This window comes from Rutidosis leptorrhynchoides, chromosome 4 (assembly GCF_046630445.1).
Source record: "Rutidosis leptorrhynchoides isolate AG116_Rl617_1_P2 chromosome 4, CSIRO_AGI_Rlap_v1, whole genome shotgun sequence".
Classification (NCBI taxonomy): domain Eukaryota; kingdom Viridiplantae; phylum Streptophyta; class Magnoliopsida; order Asterales; family Asteraceae; genus Rutidosis; species Rutidosis leptorrhynchoides.
Window position 1 is genome coordinate 21,022,853 of NC_092336.1, and position 25,902 is coordinate 21,048,754.

Sequence of the window (25,902 nt, forward strand, 5' to 3'; positions counted from 1 at the left end):
TTCATGTTCATAATAACAATCATTTTCTCAGAATAACAACTTTTAAATCAAAGTTTATCATAGTTTTTAATTAACTAACCCAAAACAGCCCGCGGTGTTACTACGACGGCGTAAATCCGGTTTTACGGTGTTTTTCGTGTTTCCAGGTTTTAAATCATTAAGTTAGCATATCATATAGATATAGAACATGTGTTTAGTTGATTTTAAAAGTCAAGTTAGAAGGATTAACTTTTGTTTGCGAACAAGTTTAGAATTAACTAAACTATGTTCTAGTGATTACAAGTTTAAACCTTCGAATAAGATAGCTTTATATGTATGAATCGAATGATGTTATGAACATCATTACTACCTTAAGTTACTTGGATAAACCTACTGGAAAAGAGAAAAATGGATCTAGCTTCAATGGATCCTTGGATGGCTCGAAGTTCTTGAAGCAGAATCATGACACGAAAACAAGTTCAAGTAAGATCATCACTTGAAATAAGATTGTTATAGTTATAGAAATTGAACCAAAGTTTGAATATGATTATTACCTTGTATTAGAATGATAACCTACTGTAAGAAACAAAGATTTCTTGAGGTTGGATGATCACCTTACAAGATTGGAAGTGAGCTAGCAAACTTGAAAGTATTCTTGATTTTATGTAACTAGAACTTGTAGAATATATGAAGAACACTTAGAACTTGAAGATAGAACTTGAGAGAGATCAATTAGATGAAGAAAATTGAAGAATGAAAGTGTTTGTAGGTGTTTTTGGTCGTTGGTGTATGGATTAGATATAAAGGATATGTAATTTTGTTTTCATGTAAATAAGTCATGAATGATTACTCATATTTTTGTAATTTTATGAGATATTTCATTCTAGTTGCCAAATGATGGTTCCCACATGTGTTAGGTGACTCACATGGGCTGCTAAGAGCTGATCATTGAAGTGTATATACCAATAGTACATACATCTAAAAGCTGTGTATTGTACGAGTACGAATACGGGTGCATACGAGTAGAATTGTTGATGAAACTGAACGAGGATGTAATTGTAAGCATTTTTGTTAAGTAGAAGTATTTTGATAAGTGTATTGAAGTCTTCCAAAAGTGTATAGATACATATTAAAACACTACATGTATATACATTTTAACTGATTCGTTAAGTCATCGTTAGTCGTTACATGTAAGTGTTGTTTTGAAACCTTTAGGTTAACGATCTTGTTAAATGTTGTTAACCCAATGTTTATAATATCAAATGAGATTTTAAATTATTATATTATCATGATATTATCATGTATGAATATCTCTTAATATGATATATATACATTAAACGTCTTTACAACGATAATCGTTACATATATGTCTCGTTTAAAAATCATTAAGTTAGTAGTCTTGTTTTTACATATGTAGTTCATTGTTAATATACTTAATGATATGTTTACTTATCATAGTATCATGTTAACTATATATATCCATATATATGTCATCATATAGTTTTTACAAGTTTTAACGTTCGTGAATCACCGGTCAACTTGGGTGGTCAATTGTCTATATGAAACATATTTCAATTAATCAAGTCTTAACAAGTTTGATTGCTTAACATGTTGGAAACATTTAATCATGTAAATATCAATCTCAATTAATATATATAAAAATGGAAAAGTTCGGGTCACTACAGTCTTGACATCCATCTGTTCAACCTCAAGATCAAGACTAGCAGCTAATCCAAGAACCACTCGAATAGATCCCATCTTCACAACCGGTGAGAAAATCTCATCAAAATCAATACCCTTTTTCTGGCTGAATCCTTTAACGACTAACCTAGCTTTGTACCTTGGTTGTGAAGTAAGCTCATCTGTCTTCACTTTGAATACCCATTTGTTTCTCAAAGCTCTCTTGCCTTTAGGTAACTTCACCAGCTCATAAGTATTGTTCTCATGCAAGGAATTCATCTCATCTTGCATAGCTTCACCCCACTCTTTCTTATGCTCATCTTTCATTGCTTCTGAATAACATTCTGGCTCTCCCCCATCAGTAACTAATACATACTCATCAGCAGAATATCTAACAGAAGGATGACGGTCTCGGGTAGACCGCCTAAGTGGGACAAATGGGGGCACATCTGGTACTGGAATCTCTACCTGCTCCGGAGCATAATCATCATCAGTACCATGTTCATCATTATGAACATCATCTCCAACATGTTGTGGAGTAACTGGATCCAAATCAACAAGATCAGCACTAGTTTGAGGAACTGAATCTGTCTTCTCAACATCTTTTAACATCTGATCTTCTGTAAAAACAACATCTCGGCTTCGTACAAGTTTCTTCTGAACTGGATCATATAACCTGTACCCAAAATCATCTTCACCATAGCCGAGGAATACACATGGCTTAGTCTTCATATCAAGCTTTGACCTCTCATCTTTGGGAACATGAACAAAAGCTTTACATCCAAAAACTCGTAAATGACGGTAAGAAACATCTTTGCCGCTCCAAACCCTGTTAGGAACATCAAAACGCAAAGGAACACAAGGGGTTAGATTAATAATATGAACTGCCGTATTTAAAGCCTCACCCCAAAAGGAATCGGACAACCCTGCATGTGAAAGCAAACATCTAACTCTCTCAACCAAAGTTCTGTTCATCCTCTCTGCTAAGCCATTCAACTGAGGTGTCTTTGGTGGAGTCTTTTGATGCCGAATACCATTCTCCTTACAGTAAGCATCAAATCTGCCAATGTATTCACCGCCATTATCAGTCCGAATACACTTGAGTTTCTTTCCCGTTTGCCTTTCAACTAGTGTATGAAATTCTTTAAACTTTTCAAATACTTGATCCTTTGACTTTAAGGTACAAACCCACACCTTCCTGGAATGATCATCGATGAATGTAACAAAGTAGGAACATCCACCAAGTGTCCTAGTCTTCATAGGCCCACAAACATCCGAATGAACTAGATCAAGTACGTTCTCCATTCGAAAAGGAGAATGACTCTTAAACGCAACTCTGGCCTGTTTCCCCGCCAAACAGTGAGAACACTTACTCAAATCAATACCACTAACACCCGACAACACATTCTTCTTGAACAAGATAGACATCCCCTTTTCACTCATGTGGCCAAGTCTTTTATGCCACAACTCAGTAGAATCAACATTGTCCACTGCGTTAACAATGTTCTGGATGATCTTCGGACGCGTGATGTATAATCTTGAGTCTTTCTTGCCTCTTCCCACTATCATAGAACCAAGAGTTAGTTTCCAAATACCATTACCAAAACCGTTATAATAACCATCATCATCAAGAATGCCTGTTGAAATAACATTAAGTCTCATATCCGGAACATGTTTTACATTATGCAAAACTAACTCCATTCCCGTGTCAAATTTCAAACAAACATCTCCAATACCAACGATCTTTGATAACCCGGCATTACCCATCCTAGCAAATCCATAGTCACCTGGAGTGTAAGATGAGAAGTGATCTCTACAAATTGCAACATGACATGTAGCACCACTATCAACAATCCAACTCGTGTCATCATGAGTAAGATTGATCATATCATAATCAATACAAACAAAGAACTCATCTGTGATAGCGTTAACTTCAACCTTATCATCATCACCACCATCACTTTTCTTTTGTTTATTCTTGTCATATGCCTTTTTCTTCTCATTCTTCAACTTTGGACAATACCACTTTGTGTGCCCCTTTTCATGACAATTATAACACTCAACGTTAGCAAATTTGCCTTTGCGTGAGCTGCTACGATGATTGCCTCTTTTACCCTGACCTCTACTATGACTTCTCCCCCGCGTTTCTGTGACCAAGATATCTGACTGTGAAGAGGAACCTTGTGACTTTCTTCTCATCTCTTCATTCAATATACTACCCTTAGCCAATTCCATGGTGATAGTACCATTCGGTGCAGAGTTGGACAAAGATGTCCTAAAAGTCTCCCAAGAGTCTGGTAATGTACCAAGTAACCAGAGACCTTGAATCTCATCCTCAAACTTAATACCCATACCTGCAAGCTGATTTATAATACCCTGATATGCATTTAGGTGATCTGTAATAGGAGTCCCATCATGATACTTCAAAGCCATCATCTGCTTAATTAAGAACAACTTGTTATTCCCAGTCTTTCGTTCATATAACTGCTCAAGCTTTTTCCATAAGGCTTTAGCATCAGTCTCCCCAGTAATATGATTCACAACATTATCATCAACCCACTGTCGAATATACCCACATACTTGTCTATGCAAAATTTACATTGAGCATCAGATTTTTCCTCAGGTTTATCCTCAGTAAAAACAGGCAAATAATAATCTTTCACATAAAGAAGATCCTCCATCTTGCCTTTCCAAACATGATAATTTGAACCATTTAAACTAATCATTTTACTTGTATTAGCTTCCATCTTTCACACAAGTCAATAAAAAAAAACCTTAAGCTCTAGATACCAATTTGATGGAAAAATAATCACAACGGGCAATCTACAAAGCGGAAACAAACCCGTTTGACAAGCATTTCCCGACCCGTATGAACCCGTGAGGAAATTAACAAACAAGCTATATCAAAACCAACCCAAATCAGTCCCCAAATCTGTTCCAAATTAGTAGCTAAACAATAATCAAGCACACACTAAAACACGAGACTTTTTACGTGGAAAACCCCTCAAAATCGAGAGTAAAAACCACGGGACTCGTAAGCCACTTAAATTCCACTATCATCAACAAAGAGAGCAATACAATAATCCTTCTCTAGATCAACTAGATGTATACAACATCATCATACTCTTGAACAACAATAATCAACAAGTATATGAAACCATTAAAGACAAAAGAAGAATTTCATCACCCAAAATTCTGCTACTGTTCGACCTGCTGTAACTCGAGCTACAGACCACTTGAGACGAATTCAACGGTTGAAAATATTGGCACTGATGTCAGGAAGACACAGCCCAAAAATGAAGAAGATTCAACGGTCGGATCTCCGGGGATCGAAGATTTTCTGGCCTGCTGTCACTGTAGACGGGAATTGGGGTTTCACACAATTTCTTGATCTATCTCTCTGCACTCTTTTGTGAATACAGCTGCACAACTTCAAATTAAAGATGCCCCTTGATGGTTGACCAAGTCAAACAATCAATTGGGCTTAATTTGTTGGGCTTGGGCTAACCACATAATTGGAAACCAAATAAAAAACCCAACAGTTCTTGATATAAACACTGATACCACTTGATGAAAACTATGACACCACTTTCAAAATTGCTGTTTAAACTACGTATTGGAGGTTGTAATTGTTCTTGTTTTCCATTATAGCTGGTTCAAATTTGCCAACAACTTTGATGTTTGGGTTTCTTTTGTTCCTTGCAGTGTCTTCTTGTCTGGTGTTCGGTAAATGATTTGGCCCAAACATCCATAAGATAGCATATTAATTAGGATTCACATCCTTAAAAGAAAAAATTTATATTGAAATTTCAAACCTTGCAAACAATATATTATATCTAGAGAGGTAACATGAAAATAGGTCAAAAACGATCAAGTAACATCCCAGTTAAATCATGTACTAGGTTTACACGTCTAATAGAAAAAACCTTGTCCATCAGTTTCAGTTTACTATTCGATCAAAATCCCCCAATGAAACCGACCCGTTTCCGAACATGGATACAAACAAACCCAACAAATACTCTAATGTCGCTTTTCACTATAAAAAAAACGGTTTATATCTTGGCATATTCTCTTTTCTCTCACGCACACATATACATAACAACATATACATACAAATTCAATACTTTTCGGCTGTTTCAACCTCAAATATATCAACAGGATCCTTATTAATTACCATTACCACTGAATTCTATTCTATTCTATTCTTCTTTATAATAACTGTTCTCTCACTTTCTTACCATTTTTTTCCAAAGGTTTCAATAAATAAATTATTTCAATAATTTCATGTCAAATATTGTTATAATTAATTAACTGAAAAAATCGGAAATTTCGATGGATCTTTGTGCTGTACAGATCAAACCTGCAACACGTTGTCCTTACATCATCTCGAAGAATAAAAGCAGTAGTGTTGTTTATGATAATCAAATTTATGGAAAGCTTAATTTTTCTTCATCGAAATCAACGGAGTTGAATTCAACTGTTTGCCATCGTCGATCGTTTGTTGTTAGAGCTATCAGAAAGAAGAATTCGAATAATAACTCCGATTCTTCCTCGAATGCAGGTGCCGTTTTTGTTTCCATTTATGTTTAAACGTATACATATTTTGTACATTAGGGTTTGTTTATATATACTTTTTATTTATATATATATATCATTTGGATTCTGTTGAAATTAGTTTGTTGTTACTGATTGTTGGTGATAATGTAGTTAGTGTTATGAATTAGTTTTGGTTTATGAGTAATAAAATTTTGAAATTTTATAGGGTTCCTATTTTTTGTTGATTTTGACTAATGTTGATGCAATATGATTGTACAGATGCAGTAATCTTTTTATTAGGTTCAGTATAATACTAATACAAAGTTCGCATCTCTAAAAAAATTGTTTTTCTAACTTGGAATCAGTGGCGGAACTTGAACTCAAAGCCACATGGGCCAGATGCGAAAATTTAATAAATTTTTCATTTTCAGCGGGGTAAACACTATTAAAAACCTTATCTTTTAGTAATTTTTTTTTTTTAGTGTAAAATTGACCTGACCATTTTGGTGAATTAATAAATATCATGATCATGATGAACATCTAAAGTTTCATATGAGATATGAGGCTATGAAGACATATTAAACTAGTATACTCTCTTATGATCTATTGCAGACTTATGTATTACATATGTGTTGATTTTTGTGCGTGTTCCAATAAAATATAGGAAAGGGTGATCATTCTGTTCCCGAAGGAGAGGGTTATAAAGGTAATTTTCCTTCCGAGAAAAAGAAATCTAGTGGTTCGGGTACTCCAAAGCCCCAGCATAAACCCACGGACTGGAGAGAGTTTCGAGCCATTCTCTATCTCAATCAGCAGGTAATATTTCTGATTATTAAGAGGATATATAGTTCGTTTTATGCTAGTTGCAACGAAATCGACTATCATAAGTTTAGAGTAAAATTACTTATATACCCATGGATAATCAAAGTCTGTCATACACTTAACACCATCAATAATCATTATTACAACTTCAAGCACCATAAGCACATGTTTAAATACCTTACCCTACGCCCATGTTTTATAATTTGTCAAATATATACAAGTAATTTGTTTGGCATTTTATGCAGCTAATGCTTAACAAACAAGATGAAGGGGTTATTCAAGAATCTAAACGCCTTGGGTCAAAATGGGCGCACCCTCTTACCTCCCCTGAAACCGGTTGTGTTCTTGTTGCAACCGAAAAACTTGATGGGGTTCAAACCTTTGAAAGATCAGTTGTCTTCCTACTCGGATCCGGAACCCGACACCCACAAGAAGGCCCATTTGGAGTGATTATAAACCGACCTCTACACAAAAGGATCAAAAACATGAAACCAACAAATCTCCATCTTGCCACAACTTTTTCTGACTGTTTATTACATTTCGGTGGGCCCCTCGAGGCCAGCATATTCCTGTTACAATCTGGTGGGAAAAAACATTTTGAAGAAGTTGTTCCTTCTTTATGCTTTGGTTCCCGAAACTGTTTGGATGAAGCTTCTGCTTTAGTGAAAACTGGGGTTTTTAAACCTCAAGATTTTAAATTTTTTGTCGGGTATGCGGGTTGGCAGCTTGATCAGCTGAATGAAGAGATTGAAGCTGGTTTATGGCATGTTGCGGCTTGTAGTTCGAATTTGATATTTAGTGGCACACAGAATGAGAATTTGTGGGAAGAGATTCTGCAGCTTATGGGTGGGACCTACTCGGAACTGAGCCGCAAGCCAAAACAAGATTTTGAGCTATAATTTGAAGTGATTTGAGCTGAAATAAATTGCAAGTACTTGGAGGCCGAAAGATGGTGAGTTACCATCATATGAATATTCGATGTAGTCATAAATTGTATAGGATGGTCAAAGTAGAATTTTGTTTCTTTAACTTATATATGAACACGACGCTACACTTCATGAAGTTATAACTCATAAAGTTATAATTATGAAATGTGCAATTAACCCTGAATATATTACTTTTGTACAGTTGCTGGTTGTTTATGTAGTCAAGTTCGTTGCATTATGTAGCTCTGTAACCACATACTTACAATATTATCAACACCTTATTTTTCATACTTTCTCTATGTCGTTCTTGCATTTTATCTCTCGTTCATGTATCATTGTAGTGAAAGACTATGATGTTAAGAGTAAGCATTTCAAATGTTTGGATCATCACTGTAATAACTTTATCTGTAACTTCTTGGAATGTATAAATAAATAGAAAATAAACATGTGGGTCAACCTTAAACTGACTGGGTCCTTTTCGACCCAATATGTAAAAAGGACACATTCCGATGTAGATCATAATTAACAGAGCAACCACCTTTATCATGTTTCTACCGCTAGTTTGTGTTTACCACAAGCCATTGAATCTCAATTTTCAACTGTATTCAAGTTTTGAACCCACATGGTTTCTAAAGACTTAGTTAAATATAAGTTTGACTTAATGATTAACATCTTGCTATAACACAGGATATGTCAGTTATGTCAACTGTGAGGCACCGGATTTCATTTTCATTTGTAGTTCAAGTTCTGTATTTCACAGTGGTATGCAACTATGCATTACTTATGTGTGATTTTAGCCCTGTGCATGACACTATGAACGCCACATCTTCATCCCATTCACACTTCATTAGTTTCGCATCATGTTTGATTGCAACCACAACAATACTCACTTTCATAGGTATTGTTCGACTTCGGATCATAATAAGTTTAAAGCAATCTACTTTTGGCTTTTTCTGCACGTGCTTTTCGAACTGCTGCTTGAATATGTCTTTCATGTTCTTTGAGCATGTCTTCCGTGCTCCCACCTGGAGGCATCAATGGTCCAGAATATACCCTGTTTATCCTCTTTGCGTGGCCCTGAAAATGACCTCCTAATTTGGTTAAAATGTTTTTCATATATCACGCTATGTAAACAGCAGTTGAATATTTGTAGTGGCACTTTTGACCCATTTAACTATACATGTGTTGATTTGGATATTTTTTCACACTTGCATTTACGAGCCAAGCTATACTTTCTGTATGCAAACAATTTAAGATTGTTATTGTACAAATAGTGTTTCTGTAATAACTTGCACCGAATAAGTTTAACCCAAACCCATTTTGACCCATTAGATAAACCAAATCCCCCACAATTCCATTTTTTAAGGGATAAAAAGAATACCATGGTGACTTTGTTGGTCGAATAATCAAGTTTTGTGGATTCTTGAGCCGGATGCATGTTGGTCATTGGTCCTTTTGGTGCAGGGTCATTGTGTAGAAGCACCATTCTTAAACTGGTACCAAGTGTGTCGTCTTTTAGGTTCTTAGCCAATGATGTAACAGCACTTTGGTGTATCTCCGAGTTAGAATACGAGAATCCTTTCTTCGCTCTTCGCTCCTGCGGATTGTACTTCCTCGCAACCAATTGTCCCTGCAATGTGCAAGTTGAAACTCAGAACTAGAGACCACAATTTTAACCCAAATGACGTATGAATGGTTCAATCCAGGTTATATTTCTCCTCTAATGAGTCAAACAACTGGTCAAATTGACAGATTATGTATAAAAAAAGGAGAAACACTGTTTTGGGTCAATCCATTTGGACCTGTAACGAAATTACTCTTTTTACGCAACCCGCCCATATTGACCACCTCTACATGAAAGTTTTAAGTAGTCAATAAAGGCACCTGTGGTTTAGACTGTGATTTGAAATCCGCTACTCTAACAGAGTCAGGCGCATGTCCTTTCATTGCTTCAGCTTTCCTCCTGAAACAATTCATTACAATCACATAATTCAGGTGATGAACATCATTTCCTTTTTCTTTTTTTTTTTATGAAGGCAAAGTGCATTTTTTTTTTTTTTTTGTCTTTTTAAAGGTCAAAATCGTAAATTTGACGTACTTTCTAGCTTCCTCTTCTCGGTACCTAGCATCAAACTCTTTGCTTGGAGGGTATACTGGTAAATTGGATGGATCACAAGGAAGAGGTTCCGTCGTGAAGAACTGTGACAAAATTCAAGTTCATATGTCAGTATTAATATCAACGTCATATATTTGTTTTTTTAATGATTAATTTTATCTATTTACTTTTTGTAAAGGCAACTACAACCAAAACTGAAAAAAGCTGCGAATAGAGGTAACAATTTCGAGCCATTCAGGTACAAAAAGGTTAGATTTGGGTCGCCCAAAGTCTATTTTTGATGCATACAACCTATAAAATTATTTAGAGCTAATATTAGAAATTGTATCGACTTTATTTATTTTATTAATTTTTCTAATAATGATTGATTCTCGGATACTTTACAAATTTTATAATGAAGGTCAACCCAACCTGGCCCGTTTCAACCCGCACTAGAAATGAGTCATTTTGACCCATAATCCAACCTAACAAAAAGATGGGTTAAACCATACCTCGCTAGAAAGTGCAGAAGTTGCGGTCCCACGTGCTTCCGGTTCAATTGCAAGGAGAGTATCTAAAAGAGCCAAAGCAGAAGAAGGCAAGTATTGTTGGAACGTGTCGATAATACGACGCTCATACGGATGCTGAGGTTTAAAACTAGTTGCATGAGGCAACTTTGATTTGCTCCAATATTCCTCTGAAGGTGAACCACAAAGCTTGAAGATTTTATGTATTTGCTCAACCTAACATCCATTTTAAAATTTAAACATTTAAAAATAAAAAAATATATATTTAAAAATCAGGAAATTCTTATTATACCTCAGTTCTTCCCGGCATGATAGGTCTTCCTAAAAAGAGTTCTGCAAGAATGCAACCCGCACTCCACATATCAATGGCAACACCATATGACGTTGAACCGAATAAAAGTTCAGGAGCTCTATACCATAGAGTTACAACACGGCTAGTTAATGGTTCCTTTTGGCCTGGTTCAAACCGTGCAGCAAGACCGAAATCCCCAATCTTGAGAATTCCATTGTTGTCGAGTAGAATATTTGCACCCTTAAGGTCTCGATGAAGAATACCACGCGAGTGGCAGTGCTCCATTCCAAGAAGGAGTTGTTGCATATAACATTTAATCTACAAGTGTACATCCAATAACATATACAAATGGTTATTAAAAAGTACAGGTGAATTTGGAACTTAACGACAACCTAAGGTTGTTATTAGAAAAATCTTTAACTTAAAACTATAGATATAATAGTTCATTTTTTCGAAATATATGATATAGTAGAAAATCTGATCAAGAGATTGGAATTCAGCCCACTTATGATCTTCTTAATTCGGGTTATGTTATAATTTTAGCAAATAAAATCAATATGAGATATAAGGAAAACGGGTAAATGGGTTGAACAGGTCCTATTCAACCCGCCTAAACAGCCCATTTTCCACCTCTAATATGAACCTAATGAAATATTAAAGTTTCATCACAACTGACATTTAAAAACAGATTTCTCTAATGACAACTCTTATGCTGTCATTAACATGCATAAATATACTGTACATAGAGGTTAATATTGACTTTTTGAAGGCGGTTATTCAAATTCAAATGTACAATGTATTTATTCACCTTAAAAAAACATAGACACAGAGTAAAACAGAAAACCTGTGGCAGTGTGAATTTCTTGACTTTCTGAGTTTGTAAAAGGCCAGCAAGATCATGCTCCATATAATCAAAAACAAGATACAATGTTCCTGAAAACTTTGAAGTAACCAAAGCTTGAAGCTTCATACAATTTGGGTGGTCTAGTCTACGTAATATACAGATCTCTCGGGCCATAAAACGCACACTTTCAGGGTCCATATTCACAAACCGCACTTTCTTTATGGCAACAATTCTATCGTTTTGCAGATCACGAGCTTTGTACACACTACTATAAGTTCCTTGACCAATCTTCAATAACAAAACGACACGTCAATAAATAAATATATCTCATATGAACACATAACATGATAAAACACCAAAATGACTAACTTTGTTTAGCATCTCATATGAGTCGGCACTGCGTGGGACCCATCCTTGTACAGCTTCTGAAGCAACCGAAGTTAGCCACGATGGCCATCCAGCTGCTTTTTGTGCACCTTGAGTCCCACCAACAATACTTTTAATCTTTTGAATCCTTTTCGAACCAAGTACTCTTTCAGATAACGATTGTTTATGATTATCTTTTTGTTTCTCGTTATTAATATTTTGTGTAACACTTTCTTTATTTACAGGATCAGCGACTTGTATTCCATCAAACTTGCCCTCTTCTTCTTGCCTATCATTTCTACTCGTTCCACAGTTTTTCGAACAAATTCCACCCATTCTTTCACTTTTTAATCGATAAATACAAGGATTTATCTCAATTGAATCAATACTCAATTGTGAAAAACCTCTAGACCATATAATTTATTACATGTTATCGCAAGTGCATTAATCATTTAAATCATAAAACTGGGCGTTTCGATGGAATAATTGGTTATTGTAGCTCTTTTAGGGGAAAACAAAATGCTAGAAATATTCAAGCACTTAACTTCCCCAAAGCCTACAATAATTCCAAGATTTTTACCCCAATTGCAAAATCAATTTTTTTTATAAATATTTTTAACAATGTATATGTTTGATGTTGAAAATCAGGAATGAAAATGCAATACAAACCCAACTTAATCAACAAAATGAAAAGAAATTGATCGAAAAAATAAAGGAATATTGATAATCAGAACACAAGACCAGAAATCATGCACCAAAAAGATCCAAATTTTTCATACAAATTAAAATAGAATAAATCTGTATGAAGATAATTTGTATAAAAAAATATATGATGCAAAGATTTCTGGTTGTTTCTGTTATTAGGTAACTTAGAAGATGATGATGATGATTTGGGGGTTCGAAATGATTTCCCCTTGATTGATTTCTGAATTTTATAGTAACAAATATGATTAAGGAAAATGTTTGTTTGAAAGGCCAAATATGGAAAAATTTTAAATAGATATAAATGGATTTTAGGATATTGATTCATATTGTATATATTTTTTTTTATATAATGAAATTAACTTCAACAAATTAAAAATACAAACAATAAAGATTTAAAGTAATAATATAATATTTATATTTTATATAAAAGTTAAATTGCAATTAGGAGATATGGGAAAAATTGTTTCTGAAATCTAGGGTTTCAAAGAACAATTCAAAGGAAGCCCTATAAATACGGTTAACCTGATATCTTCTGTTCGTAGATTGCAACTGTGAGATACATTTTATAGGCGGGAAATATATACGGGTGCTTCAAATAGCTGTTATATTTATAGATTTAGTCCTTTAGTTTTAGAACATCTTATACTAGCCCTTTAAGTTTAGCCTAAGAAAAACCAAAATTGAGTACTTAAACTAGTTATTCATTATTTAAGCATATACTAAATACTAATTAAGTAGTAACAAAAAAGATAAGGTTTTGCATGGTTCCTTGATGGTGGCGTGATGGTGGTGTTTTGGTGGTGATCATGCTCGGTTAATGGTGATCTAACTCACATAGACTTGTAACTTACTTACATCCTCAGGAAAGGTATTGTTGCACGTATCACATTATATTATTGTAGTTATCTTTTTGTTTATTATATTTGTTGCAATTTCTTCAGTTGATCATTTAATAATGTAGGAATGTCTTTCTAAAACCTGCTATTTTACAAAAGATGAAGTTGATTGGCTCCGTTATGTTCTTCCTTTTAGCTTGGTAATTTCCAGACTAAAACTTATTGTAAATTTCAGTTACCTTCTTGTACACCAACCCTGCAACTCATACATGTTAACATACAATATTTTGATGTGAATTCGCGCAAATCTACTGCCTTGAGCAAAATACACACCTGCCCCGGTGGTGTCATACATATTTTATGCAGTTGTGTACATATTTATATGTGTTCGAACCTTTTTCAATCCAACAAGTACAATCGTTTTTCATCATGAAATTGCTTTTCCATTTATCAATTCGTTCTTTTTTGTGAAACCAAATCCTCGTGACCCTTTATCAATCGTCATTCTTACCTGTAGAACAGGGGATCCATAAGGATACAGAGTTAAATGTACACATACTTCAAGTCATTCACAGTATATGTTTCATTACTTAAAATATCTCTACTCGGGTACTAGATCTTGACTTTTTAGAGAGTACTCGGCAACTCAGGAGGATGTTGACTAAGTTTGACTTTGACCGACTCTGACCTAATTTTAGTAATGTTAAGAGATAGAGTGATTGTGTTTCATTGCCAAAACCGTGTACAGTACATATGAATAAATAGATGCTAACCCTGACAATATCTAGTGGGCTGAGCCCAATGAAAACAATATGTGGGCTAAACCTAATGAGACATAATGTAGGCTAACATCCACTGCAGTTTGAGCGGGAGTACTGCGGACACTCAAACGGGATCTGAATTTGTCGAAAAGTGCATACGGGAGGCCTTTGGTGAAGATGTCAGCAAACTGATATCTGGACGGTACATGAGAACCCGAACTTGCCCCTGAGTAACCAAGTAACGAACAAAGTGAATGTCAATCTCTATGTGTTTGGTGCGCTGATGCTGTACCGGATTAGTGGACAAGTAGACAGAGCTGACATTGTCACAGTAGACAAGAGTGGCAGAAAATAGCGGACAGTGAAATTCACAAAGAAGGTTACGTATCCAGCATGTTTCGGCAATGGCATTGGCAACCCCGCGATATTCTGCTTCGGCACTGGAGCGAGAAGGTGTGAGTTGTCGTTTTGACTACCAAGATAGAAGGTTGTTGCCGAGAAAAACATGATAACGATGTAGAACGTCTGGTGGTGGGGCAACCTGCCCAATCAGCGTCAGAATAGGCAACTAGAGAGGATGAAGATGACGCATATAACTGAAGGCCGAGATCAGTGGTACCCTGAAACATAGCGAAGTATCCGTTTGAGAGCGTGCATGTGTTGCTCTCGAGGATCATGCATGAAAAGGCAAATTTGCTGAACAGCATAAGATATGTCTGGACGAGTGAACATGAGGTACTGTAATGCTCTTGCGAGGCTACGGTAAAGAGTGGGGTCCTTAACGGGAGAACCATGACTGGTAAGTTTGGCACAGGGTTCAACTGGTGTCCTACAAGGGTGGCATGTGGTCATGTCAGCTCGTTCGAGAATCTCGTTGGAGTACTGTTTCTGAGATAAGAATAGTCCAGAAGTAGTGCGATTGGCAATTATGCCGAGAAAATAATTTGGCGGTCCTAAATCAGTCATGGAGACTTCCTCGTGTAAGGAATCAATGATCCCCTGTAGAAAACCTGTGAAAGAACATTCAACCCAATATCAGCAACATATAATAATAGATAGACGGTGTCGGGCCCCTGTCGATATATAAACAGGGATGTGTCGCAGCGACTCTGAATGAAACCAATCTGCTGAGCATACCCTGCAAAACGTTGAAACAAAGCACGAGGGGCTTGTTTGAGGCCGTATAAAGATTTCCACTTACACCAGACATGATCTGGATTTCGAGGGTCACGAAAACCAGGTGGCTGGTGCATATACACAGTCTCTGTCAGTTGTCCGTGAAAGAAGGCGTTCTTGACATCTAGCTGATGAATAGGCCAGTGTCGAGATACCGCCAAACTTAGGACAGTAGAATCGATGCCAGTGTCGAGATGTTTGATTTAGTTTAAAGGAGAAAGAGGATATATGTTGAGGATGTTGTTATCGTGAAAGAAAGCAAAGAGAAAAGGCAGATAGGGTTTAGGGTATCGACATCGACTAGCCTGATACCATGTTGAGAGATAGAGTGATTGTGTTTCATTGCCAAAACCGTGTACAATACATATGAATAAATAAATGCTAACCCTAACAATATCTAGTGGGCTGAGCCCAATGAATACAATAAGTGGGCTAAACCTAATGAGACATAATGTAGGCTAACAAGTAATCCTGAGTTTTGAACGAGTTTTGACCGATTTCCGAGTAATCCCAAGTTTTGACTGATTTTGACCAAGTACTCTTCGAATAATTCCGAGTTCCGCAACCTTATTTGTAAAGTACACATCTTGTGAAATTTGTCCATTCATATCTTTATCTATTTATTAGATTATTAGATGATTTGTATTGCAAATGGAAAGCCAAATGTAACTGTTGTTATGAAAGTTAGATAGCGAAACAAATAAAAAAAATTATGCATAAAAAAGGTACTTTGACATGGGAATTGGCCAATAGTAACCTCTGATGTTTCTTTACCCATGTTGGAATTAAGAAACTAGAGTTATTAACGTGACAATTTCGACCCATTTATGAATAAACATTTTAAAATGCGTTATACTTTGCAAGCCAAGGCATATGGGATATCCAATTAATTAGTTATAATGTTAGTGGATTAATTAGTTAATTAGTTTAATAATGAGATGTGGAAATGCAGGTAAGAACCTGTCGCAAACCCGGTTAGAAAATCCTGTCGTGGACCCGAACCCGGTTAGGAAACCATGTCGCAAACCCGGACTCATATCCGTCGGGTCCTCATTTACTTACTAACCATCGAGTTATCGGGTTTATCCACGGGTAAACGAGAATACCCATTTACTTAATAACTCTCGGATTACCGAGTTTTCTCGCGAATATCGAATATTTCGTTGTTAGCCATTGTCATTCACCATTCACCTATTTCAATTTATGTTTCAATAATGCTATTAAATTGAGTACTAAATCTATATATCTAAATAAATATATATAAATATCAAACAATAGTGCAATATTACATTGTATCTTATATTATTATTATTAAATTTTATTATTGTTATTAACTAGAAAAAAATTCGACCGCGCGTTGCTGTGGTTGTATTCGACGCGCAGTCGAATTTGAATATACTTTGTTTGGTACATAATATATCTAGTAGGTTGAGTTGCTTGTTAGACGTGTATGTATATGTATGTAATATAGCCCGAAATATTTAGTTTTTTTTAACGACGTCCGTTTCGCGTATAGTTAGTCGCGTTGTGTTCCTAAAATTATTTCGAGTTAAATGGTGGTCTCGGAAAAATTTAACTCGCACCGAGCGAGTATATAGGGCCCGTTATCTAGTGTTTTTTTAACGATGTCCGTTTCGCGCGTAGTTAGTCCCGTTGTGTTCATTAGGTTTTTTCGAGTTAAACGGTAGTCTCGGAAAAATTTAACTCGCACCGAGCGAGAAGATAGGGCCCGTTAAAAATTAGGGTGGAATTAGTTTCTTTTATTTTTAATAAAATTATATATTTACCCTTTCTACTCCTGAAAAAGTGTAAAGTTGAGGGCACCGTTGCGTAAATTGAGCCGAAATTGAGGGACCGTGTGTAGTGTGAACGCAAACTCAAAAGAACAATCCGATAGAACTGAAACGACGGCACGTGTTTTAATATATAGGGATAATGAAATTGAAATCCCTTCAGATCGGGTTTACGGGTATATAGACTGGGTATACGGGTCGGGTATGCGTGTTTGTATCTAAACCTATCCCTATACCCGAATTCGGAAAAAAAATCAAAACTATCTGCACCCGGCCTCGAACCCGGCCCAAAAGTGTTGAGTTTCGAGTTTACCCATTATGTTCGGGTCTTTTTGTCATCCTAATGAATGTGTCTTCTTTTTCTTTTTTATTGTGTCTTTTTAAACGATAGAAAAAGGAATAGGAATTCAGCAAGTACTCAGCGTAAGAAAAAAACCGATGCTCGTGCAACGAAAATAATGGTACATCGTACATTTTTGACCATCACTTTCAGAGAAAATGCTACGTAGTACATCTTTGACGTACAGAAAAAATTCATATAGCGATATTATATTATTAGTATATATACGGAATATAAATTATTAATTATATTATATAATTATTTTATATTTATATATTATTATATTTTATATTTATATTTTAAATATATTAAAAATGAAATACATATATAAACATCTTTGCTGCATGCCAATTAAAAAAAGGTAATTTACCTGTCCAACTTTTTTTGGAATCTTATAATTTGCCAGGAATCGAGCAATAATCCAAAGCTCGAATATTTGAACACAGCAGTCCAATTGTGTAACCATTTACTAATAACAAATACTCCCTTATTCCATGTATTTGAAATGAAAAATAACTACAGAGTATTATAGTTTAATTTAACCATCCTAAAATAGTTTGATAGTTGGTGTTGTAATACTCTTACAAACAAGTTTCCTAGTAAAATTTCAATAGTATTTGTGACTAAAAAAAGACCACACACGATTATAGGATACTCTATTTTTATGTTATTTACGATCGTAGTTTTTTTTTTTTTTTAACTAAAGTTCTCTCATTCACATCAATATCATATTAGCATCAAACACTTTAACATTCTTTTAACTAACTTCTTCATATCCTACACCATTACTTCAAACTTTAACTCATTTAAATGCAATAAATAACTATTATTATTTAATAAAAAACTAACAAATTAAAATTAAATAACACAACTAAAAATAACATTACAAAATACGATTACATAAATTTAAAATATAATTATATAAATTATAACTACGAATACATGTATAAATAAATTCCTAAAATACTAAATGTTACATAAATTAAAAACGAATATATTAAATTAATAAATCGAATCTTGACTCATGTATCCGGACTCATTAATACTCTCGTAATCATAGTTAGGTTGAAAATTTTCATCTATTAATAAAAGATACAACTCAATTTTTGTTGTCGTGTATCTTTACTCCCCCTACGATTTCATACCATTTTTGCGGATGTCTAAGAAATTCAAAAAATTTCTCGTCGTTGAATTACAAAACGTCTGAGTGGAGGAAAGGTATTTCTTGGTAAGAAACACATACAATGTCGATAAATCAAAGTCACGAACATTTATATCATTGAACGATCATTTCTCTCCATCCGTGTATGACTTTTTGTCCGAGTCAAATCCACCCCAAAATAGATGTTGATTGATACGATATCGTTATGTGAATTGTTGTTGAGTTCATCATCCCATTGAGTTAACTTTTAGAGTTGAATTGAGCTCAAGTCTATTAAAAAGTTTTCATGGTATCTCATATTGCGCATTTCATCTATTATTCTTCTCGCAATATCGGTCATATTTTGGTCCGTTTGGATACGAATTGGAGTATTTTGGTTGTTATTATGAAGATTAAAGTCTGAGAACCGCAAAGAGTTGTTTTGCATTATTTGAAGGTTTTTGAGGTACAATTTACATCGCGTTATCATAAGTACTTATTTTGTTTAAGTTGACAATTGGTTCGAGTTTTTGGTTGAAGATATGCTTGAAGTTAAAGTCAATATCTGACAGCACAGGAAGCTGCGGCGCGCCAATATAAGGCCGCAGCGCGGGACGAGGTTAATTTCGAGGACAGAAGGTGGATGGCTTTAGCTACAGGGAAGATCCGCGGCGCGGGGGCTAAAGGCCGCGACTCGGGTAACAGGAAAAAATCGAGACAGAAGTTTTGATTAAAGTGGATTCTGTGACGATCGCTCCAAATCCATATGGACGAACACGTCATTCATCGATTTCATTGCGAGGTAATTGACCTCTATATGATACGTTTTGTAAACATTGCATTCTTTTGAAAAGGCACACCATAAATGAATATTTAAATCAAAGGTTTTCGACATCTGTTGATTTCTACATATAGACAATCACCGTAAATAATAGTTTACAATAGTACTTCCGTTGACAATGCAGTCAAAATAAGATACATGGTGATGATTTGGTGAATGTAACGTTTCCTTGAAAAATATGCCATGTAAGACTCCATGCACATAGCTTGTCTAACATATAAGCAAACAGCGGAAGACTTCTAGGAAACCTGAGAATAAACATGCTAACAAGTGTCAACACAAAGGTTGGTGAGTTCATAGTTTTATTGTTTCATATTATCTGTATATAAAGGTGGATCACAAGATTTCAGTTGTTTCATCCAGAAACGTTTATCAAAATATTCTATAAGATTGAGCACCCTGGTAACTAAGCTTTAACGTCTATATAATAAGTACCCCTGTGTTTAACATGCAACCAACATGTACTATACACTCAAATAGCATACGTCTGTTTTATAGTTCAGGATAGGGTTTCAATACCTGGAACAGACGGGGATGTCAAGCCCTATGGATCCATATACTACTACTCGCGCCCACCAGTTCTTATAACTGGCAGTTACTAGTTACCAAAGCTAAGGGATTTTCGGTTCAAACTCGGTGTAGAATTTAGTATGTACTTGTGTAGTGACCCGAACTTTTCCATGTTTATATATATTAATTGAGATTGATGTTTACATGATTAAATGTTTCCAACATGTTAAGCAATCAAACTTGTTAAGACTTGATTAATTGAAATAGGTTTCATATAGACAATTGACCACCCAAGTTGACCGGTGATTCACGAACGTTAAAACTTGTAAAAAACTATATGATGACATATATATGGTTATATATATAGTTAACATGATATTATGATAAGTAAACATATCATTAATTATATTAACAATGAACTACATATGTAAAAACAAGACTACTAACTTAATGATTTTGAAACGAGACATATATGTAACGTTTATCGTTGTAACGACATTTAATGTATATATATCATATTAAGAGATATTCGTACATCATAATATCATGATAATATAATAATTTAAAATCTCTTTTGTTATTATAAACATTGGGTTAACAACATTTAACAAGATCGTTAACCTAAAGGTTTCAAAACAACACTTACATGTAACGACTAACGATGACTTAACGACTCAGTTAAAATGTATATACATGTAGTGTTTTAATATGTATTTATACACTTTTGAAAGACTTCAATACACTTATCAAAATACTTCTACTTAACAAAAATGCTTACAATTACATTCTCGTTCAGTTTCATCAACAATTCTACTCGTATGCACCCGTATTCGTACTCGTACAATACACAGCTTTTAGATGTATGTACTATTGGTATATACACTCCAATGATCAGCTCTTAGCAGCCCATGTGAGTCACCTAACACATGTGGGAACCATCATTTGGCAACTAGCATGAAATATCTCATAAGATTACAAAAATATGAGTAATCATTCATGACTTATTTACATGAAAACAAAATTACATATCCTTTATATCTAATCCATACACCAACGACCAAAAACACCTACAAACACTTTCATTCTTCAATTTTCTTCATCTAATTGAACTCTCTCAAGTTCTATCTTCAAGTTCTAAGTGTTCTTCATAAATTCCAAAAGTTCTAGTTTCATAAAATCAAGAATACTTTCAAGTTTGCTAGCTCACTTCCAATCTTGTAAGGTGATCATCCAACCTCAAGAAATCTTTGTTTCTTACAGTAGGTTATCATTCTAATACAAGGTAATAATCATATTCAAACTTTGGTTCAATTTCTATAACTATAACAATCTTATTTCAAGTGATGATCTTACTTGAACTTGTTTTCGTGTCATGATTTTGCTTCAAGAACTTTGAGCCATCCAAGGATCCATTGAAGCTAGATCCATTTTTCTCTTTTCCAGTAGGTTCATCCAAGGAACTTAAGGTAGTAATGATGTTCATAACATCATTCGATTCATACATATAAAGCTATCTTATTCGAAGGTTTAAACTTGTAATCACTAGAACATAGTTTAGTTAATTCTAAACTTGTTCGCAAACAAAAGTTAATCCTTCTAACTTGACTTTTAAAATCAACTAAACACATGTTCTATATCTATATGATATGCTAACTTAATGATTTAAAACCTGGAAACACGAAAAACACCGTAAAACCGGATTTACGCCGTCGTAGTAACACCGCGGGCTGTTTTGGGTTAGTTAATTAAAAACTATGATAAACTTTGATTTAAAAGTTGTTATTCTGAGAAAATGATTTTTATTATGAACATGAAACTATATCCAAAAATTATGGTTAAACTCAAAGTGGAAGTATGTTTTCTAAAATGGTCATCTAGACGTCGTTCTTTCGACTGAAATGACTACCTTTACAAAAACGACTTGTAACTTATTTTTCCGACTAGAAACCTATACTTTTTCTGTTTAGATTCATAAAATAGAGTTCAATATGAAACCATAGCAATTTGATTCACTCAAAACGGATTTAAAATGAAGAAGTTATGGGTAAAACAAGATTGGATAATTTTTCTCATTTTAGCTACGTGAAAATTGGTAACAAATCTATTCCAACCATAACTTAATCAACTTGTATTATATATTATGTAATCTTGAGATACCATAGACACGTATACAATGTTTCGACCTATCATGTCGACACATCTATATATATTTCGGAACAACCATAGACACTCTATATGTGAATGTTGGAGTTAGCTATACAGGGTTGAGGTTGATTCCAAAATATATATAGTTTGAGTTGTGATCAATACTGAGATACGTATACACTGGGTCGTGGATTGATTCAAGATAATATTTATCGATTTATTTTTGTACATCTAACTGTGGACAACTAGTTGTAGGTTACTAACGAGGACAGCTGACTTAATAAACTTAAAACATCAAAATATATTAAAAGTGTTGTAAATATATTTTGAACATACTTTGATATATATGTATATATTGTTATAGGTTCGTGAATCAACCAGTGGCCAAGTCTTACTTCCCGACGAAGTAAAAATCTGTGAAAGTGAGTTATAGTCCCACTTTTAAAATCTAATATTTTTGGGATGAGAATACATGCAGGTTTTATAAATGATTTACAAAATAGACACAAGTACGTGAAACTACATTCTATGGTTGAATTATCGAAATCGAATATGCCCCTTTTTATTAAGTCTGGTAATCTACGAATTAGGGAACAGACACCCTAATTGACGCGAATCCTAAAGATAGATCTATTGGGCCTAACAAACCCCATCCAAAGTACCGGATGCTTTAGTACTTCGAAATTTATATCATATCCGAAGGGTGTCCCGGAATGATGGGGATATTCTTATATATGCATCTTGTTATTGTCGGTTACCAGGTGTTCACCATATGAATGATTTTTATCTCTATGTATGGGATGTGTATTGAAATATGAAATCTTGTGGTCTATTGTTACGATTTGATATATATAGGTTAAACCTATAACTCACCAACATTTTTGTTGACGTTTTAAGCATGTTTATTCTCAGGTGATTATTAAGAGCTTCCGCTGTCGCATACTTAAATAAGGACAAGATTTGGAGTCCATGCTTGTATGATATTGTGTAAAAACTGCATTCAAGAAACTTATTTTGTTGTAACATATTTGTATTGTAAACCATTATGTAATGGTCGTGTGTAAACAGGATATTTTAGATTATCATTATTTGATAATCTACGTAAAGCTTTTTAAACCTTTATTGATGAAATAAAGGTTATGGTTTGTTTAAAAATGAATGCAGTCTTTGAAAAACGTCTCATATAGAGGTCAAAACCTCGCAACGAAATCAATTAATATGGAACGTTTTTAATCAATAAGAACGGGACATTTCAGTTGGTATCCGAGCGTTGGTCTTAGAGAACCAGAAAATTTGCATTAGTGTGTCTTATCGAGTTTGTTAGGATGCATTAGTGAGTCTGGACTTCGACCGTGTTTTCTTTAAAAATGATTGCTTAACATTTTTGTTGGAAACTATATATTTTTAACATATGAATATTATGTGATATATTAATCTCTTAACGTGTTTGATATTATGTGATAGATGTCTACCTCTAGAACAAGTCCCATTGACTCACCTAATAATAATGAAGAGTCAAATGTAAATTGGAATGATTTGTGGACTGATTCACAAGTTCCCGAAGAGGAACCGGAAGAAGAGTCGGAACCGGAAGAAGAATCGGAACCGGAAGAAGAATCGGAACCGGATGAAGAAATAGAACCGGTGGGGGAAATAATAAAACGGTTAAGTAAAAGAAAATCCTCAACCAACCGACCAAAGTTAATTATGGTCAATGGTGTTTCCGCCAAGGAAGCAAAATATTGGGAGGATTACCAATTCTCCGATGAATCGGATTCCGACGAGAATTCCGATGATGTTATAGAAATTACCCCAACTGAATTTAAAAAGGCAAAAGAAAATAATAAGGGAAAGGGCATAAAAATAGAGAAATCTAATTCCAACCCCGATGAACTTTATATGTATCGTCAACCCCCGAAGTCCTTAAGTTGTAACAATGACCCGGGAACCTCTAAACCACCAGGTTTTTCTAAACCAATGTGGACAACGACGGCTCGTATTAGGGGAACATCATATATCCCTAGAAACTTGGCAAAACGAACCAAAACCGAAGAAGAAGAAACGAGCGAGTCGGAATAAGATAGTTGTATTCGTGTGGTGTAATATATGGAATATAGTGTTCTTATGCTTTATGATATATGTAAAAATTGCTTGTATTAATAAGTATTTTTTTTATGAATCTAACTCTTGTCTATTTTACAGTTTAAAAACACAAAATGGATAGACAACCCAATATTTTAAGAGACCTACCCGGAGACATGATTGATGAAATCTTGTCTAGAGTCGGCCAGAATTCTTCGGCACAACTATTTAAGGCGAGATCAGTTTGTAAGACATTCGAAGAACGTTCCAAGAATGTCTTGGTTTATAAGAGACTTTCGTTTGAAAGATGGGGGATATCACATTGGGAAACCCATAAGTTACGATGTGTTTACTTTGACGCATATATTGCGGGGAACCCAAATGCTATTTTACGCAACGGGTTAAGAAATTATTTTGACTCAATATATCCGAATATTGGACTTCGTGATTTAGAAAAAGCGGCTAACATGCAACATAAAGAAGCATGTTATGCTTACGGATTAGTAATGTTCGCTTCTCACCAAAGTGAGAACAAGAACATCGGGCTACAACTATTAAACAAAACGTTTCCACAAGTGACGGAGTCGGTAATTGGGGTAAGAAATGAGGTTTTTAGATTATTACGGGACTGTTGGACATTACGTAACCCTCGTCCCTTTGATGACGTTACAACACGCTGTCTTATCAACGGCCATAACGGTTATGTTGCACAAGACCAAGGATGGGAAGTAGTCCTAGTAAAACCAGAATGCATGACTTGTTTCTGGACGTATGAATTACGTGTCTTTATTGCCTTTGCTGAACGACTTGTGTACTAGCTAGAATTGTCTTCACAACTATCTTGTATCAAAGTTATTGTGTGCTATATTTCATGCTTTATGTAAAATAAGCGGTATTGTAAGTTTGTAAAATATTGTATAAAAGTTTGAACGCGAAATATTATTATAATCAGTTTTTCATATAGAATTGTAGTAGTTGAATTGTATATTAGCTACTAAGTATGAACTTAACGGGTAGGTACTACCCGAATTTAAACTTATAAAACGCTAATATGAAGAAAAAGCTTTTATAAATGAGTTCATATTATGCTACGAAATACTATTAACTACTCTTAATATTATGTATGATTAACTTGTTCCATTTAACTATTTTGAAGGAAATGGCACCGACTACTCGACACACCGTGAATATGAATGAAGAGGAATTCCGTACTTTTCTAGCTTCAAACATAGCCGCAGTACAGGCTGCGCTACATACCAACAATAACCTTGGATCTAGCAGTACAGGAAATCGTGTAGGATGCACCTACAAAGAATTCACTGCCTGCAAACCTTTGGAATTTGATGGAACCGAAGGACCGATCGGATTGAAACGGTGGACCGAGAAGGTTGAATCGGTGTTTGCCATAAGTAAGTGTACTGAAGAGGACAAAGTGAAGTACGCTACGCATACCTTCACAGGTTCTGCGTTAACATGGTGGAATACCTATCTAGAGCAAGTGGGAC

The 25,902-nt window shown here is 34.8% G+C and overlaps 2 protein-coding genes across 2 annotated transcripts; one reads left to right on the forward strand and one right to left on the reverse strand.

Moving 5' to 3' along the window:
• The first annotated feature begins 5,763 nt into the window (after positions 1-5,763).
• On the forward strand, positions 5,764-8,081 carry LOC139844074 (uncharacterized). Its single transcript, XM_071834288.1, has 3 exons — positions 5,764-6,220; positions 6,860-7,011; positions 7,263-8,081. The coding sequence occupies exons 1-3, from the start codon at positions 5,992-5,994 to the stop codon at positions 7,914-7,916; spliced, it is 1,035 nt and encodes a 344-aa protein (XP_071690389.1). The 5' UTR covers positions 5,764-5,991; the 3' UTR covers positions 7,917-8,081.
• Positions 8,082-8,604: 523 nt separating this feature from the next.
• LOC139904575 (probable serine/threonine-protein kinase At1g09600) lies at positions 8,605-12,457 on the reverse strand. The gene is made up of 8 exons (XM_071886489.1): positions 12,071-12,457; positions 11,702-11,989; positions 10,858-11,175; positions 10,551-10,781; positions 10,042-10,142; positions 9,828-9,906; positions 9,325-9,573; positions 8,605-9,020 (listed from the first exon to the last, which is right to left on the reverse strand). Exons 1-8 carry the CDS (start codon positions 12,401-12,403, stop codon positions 8,871-8,873), a joined length of 1,749 nt encoding a protein of 582 aa, XP_071742590.1. The 5' UTR covers positions 12,404-12,457; the 3' UTR covers positions 8,605-8,870.
• Positions 12,458-25,902: the final 13,445 nt, after the last annotated feature.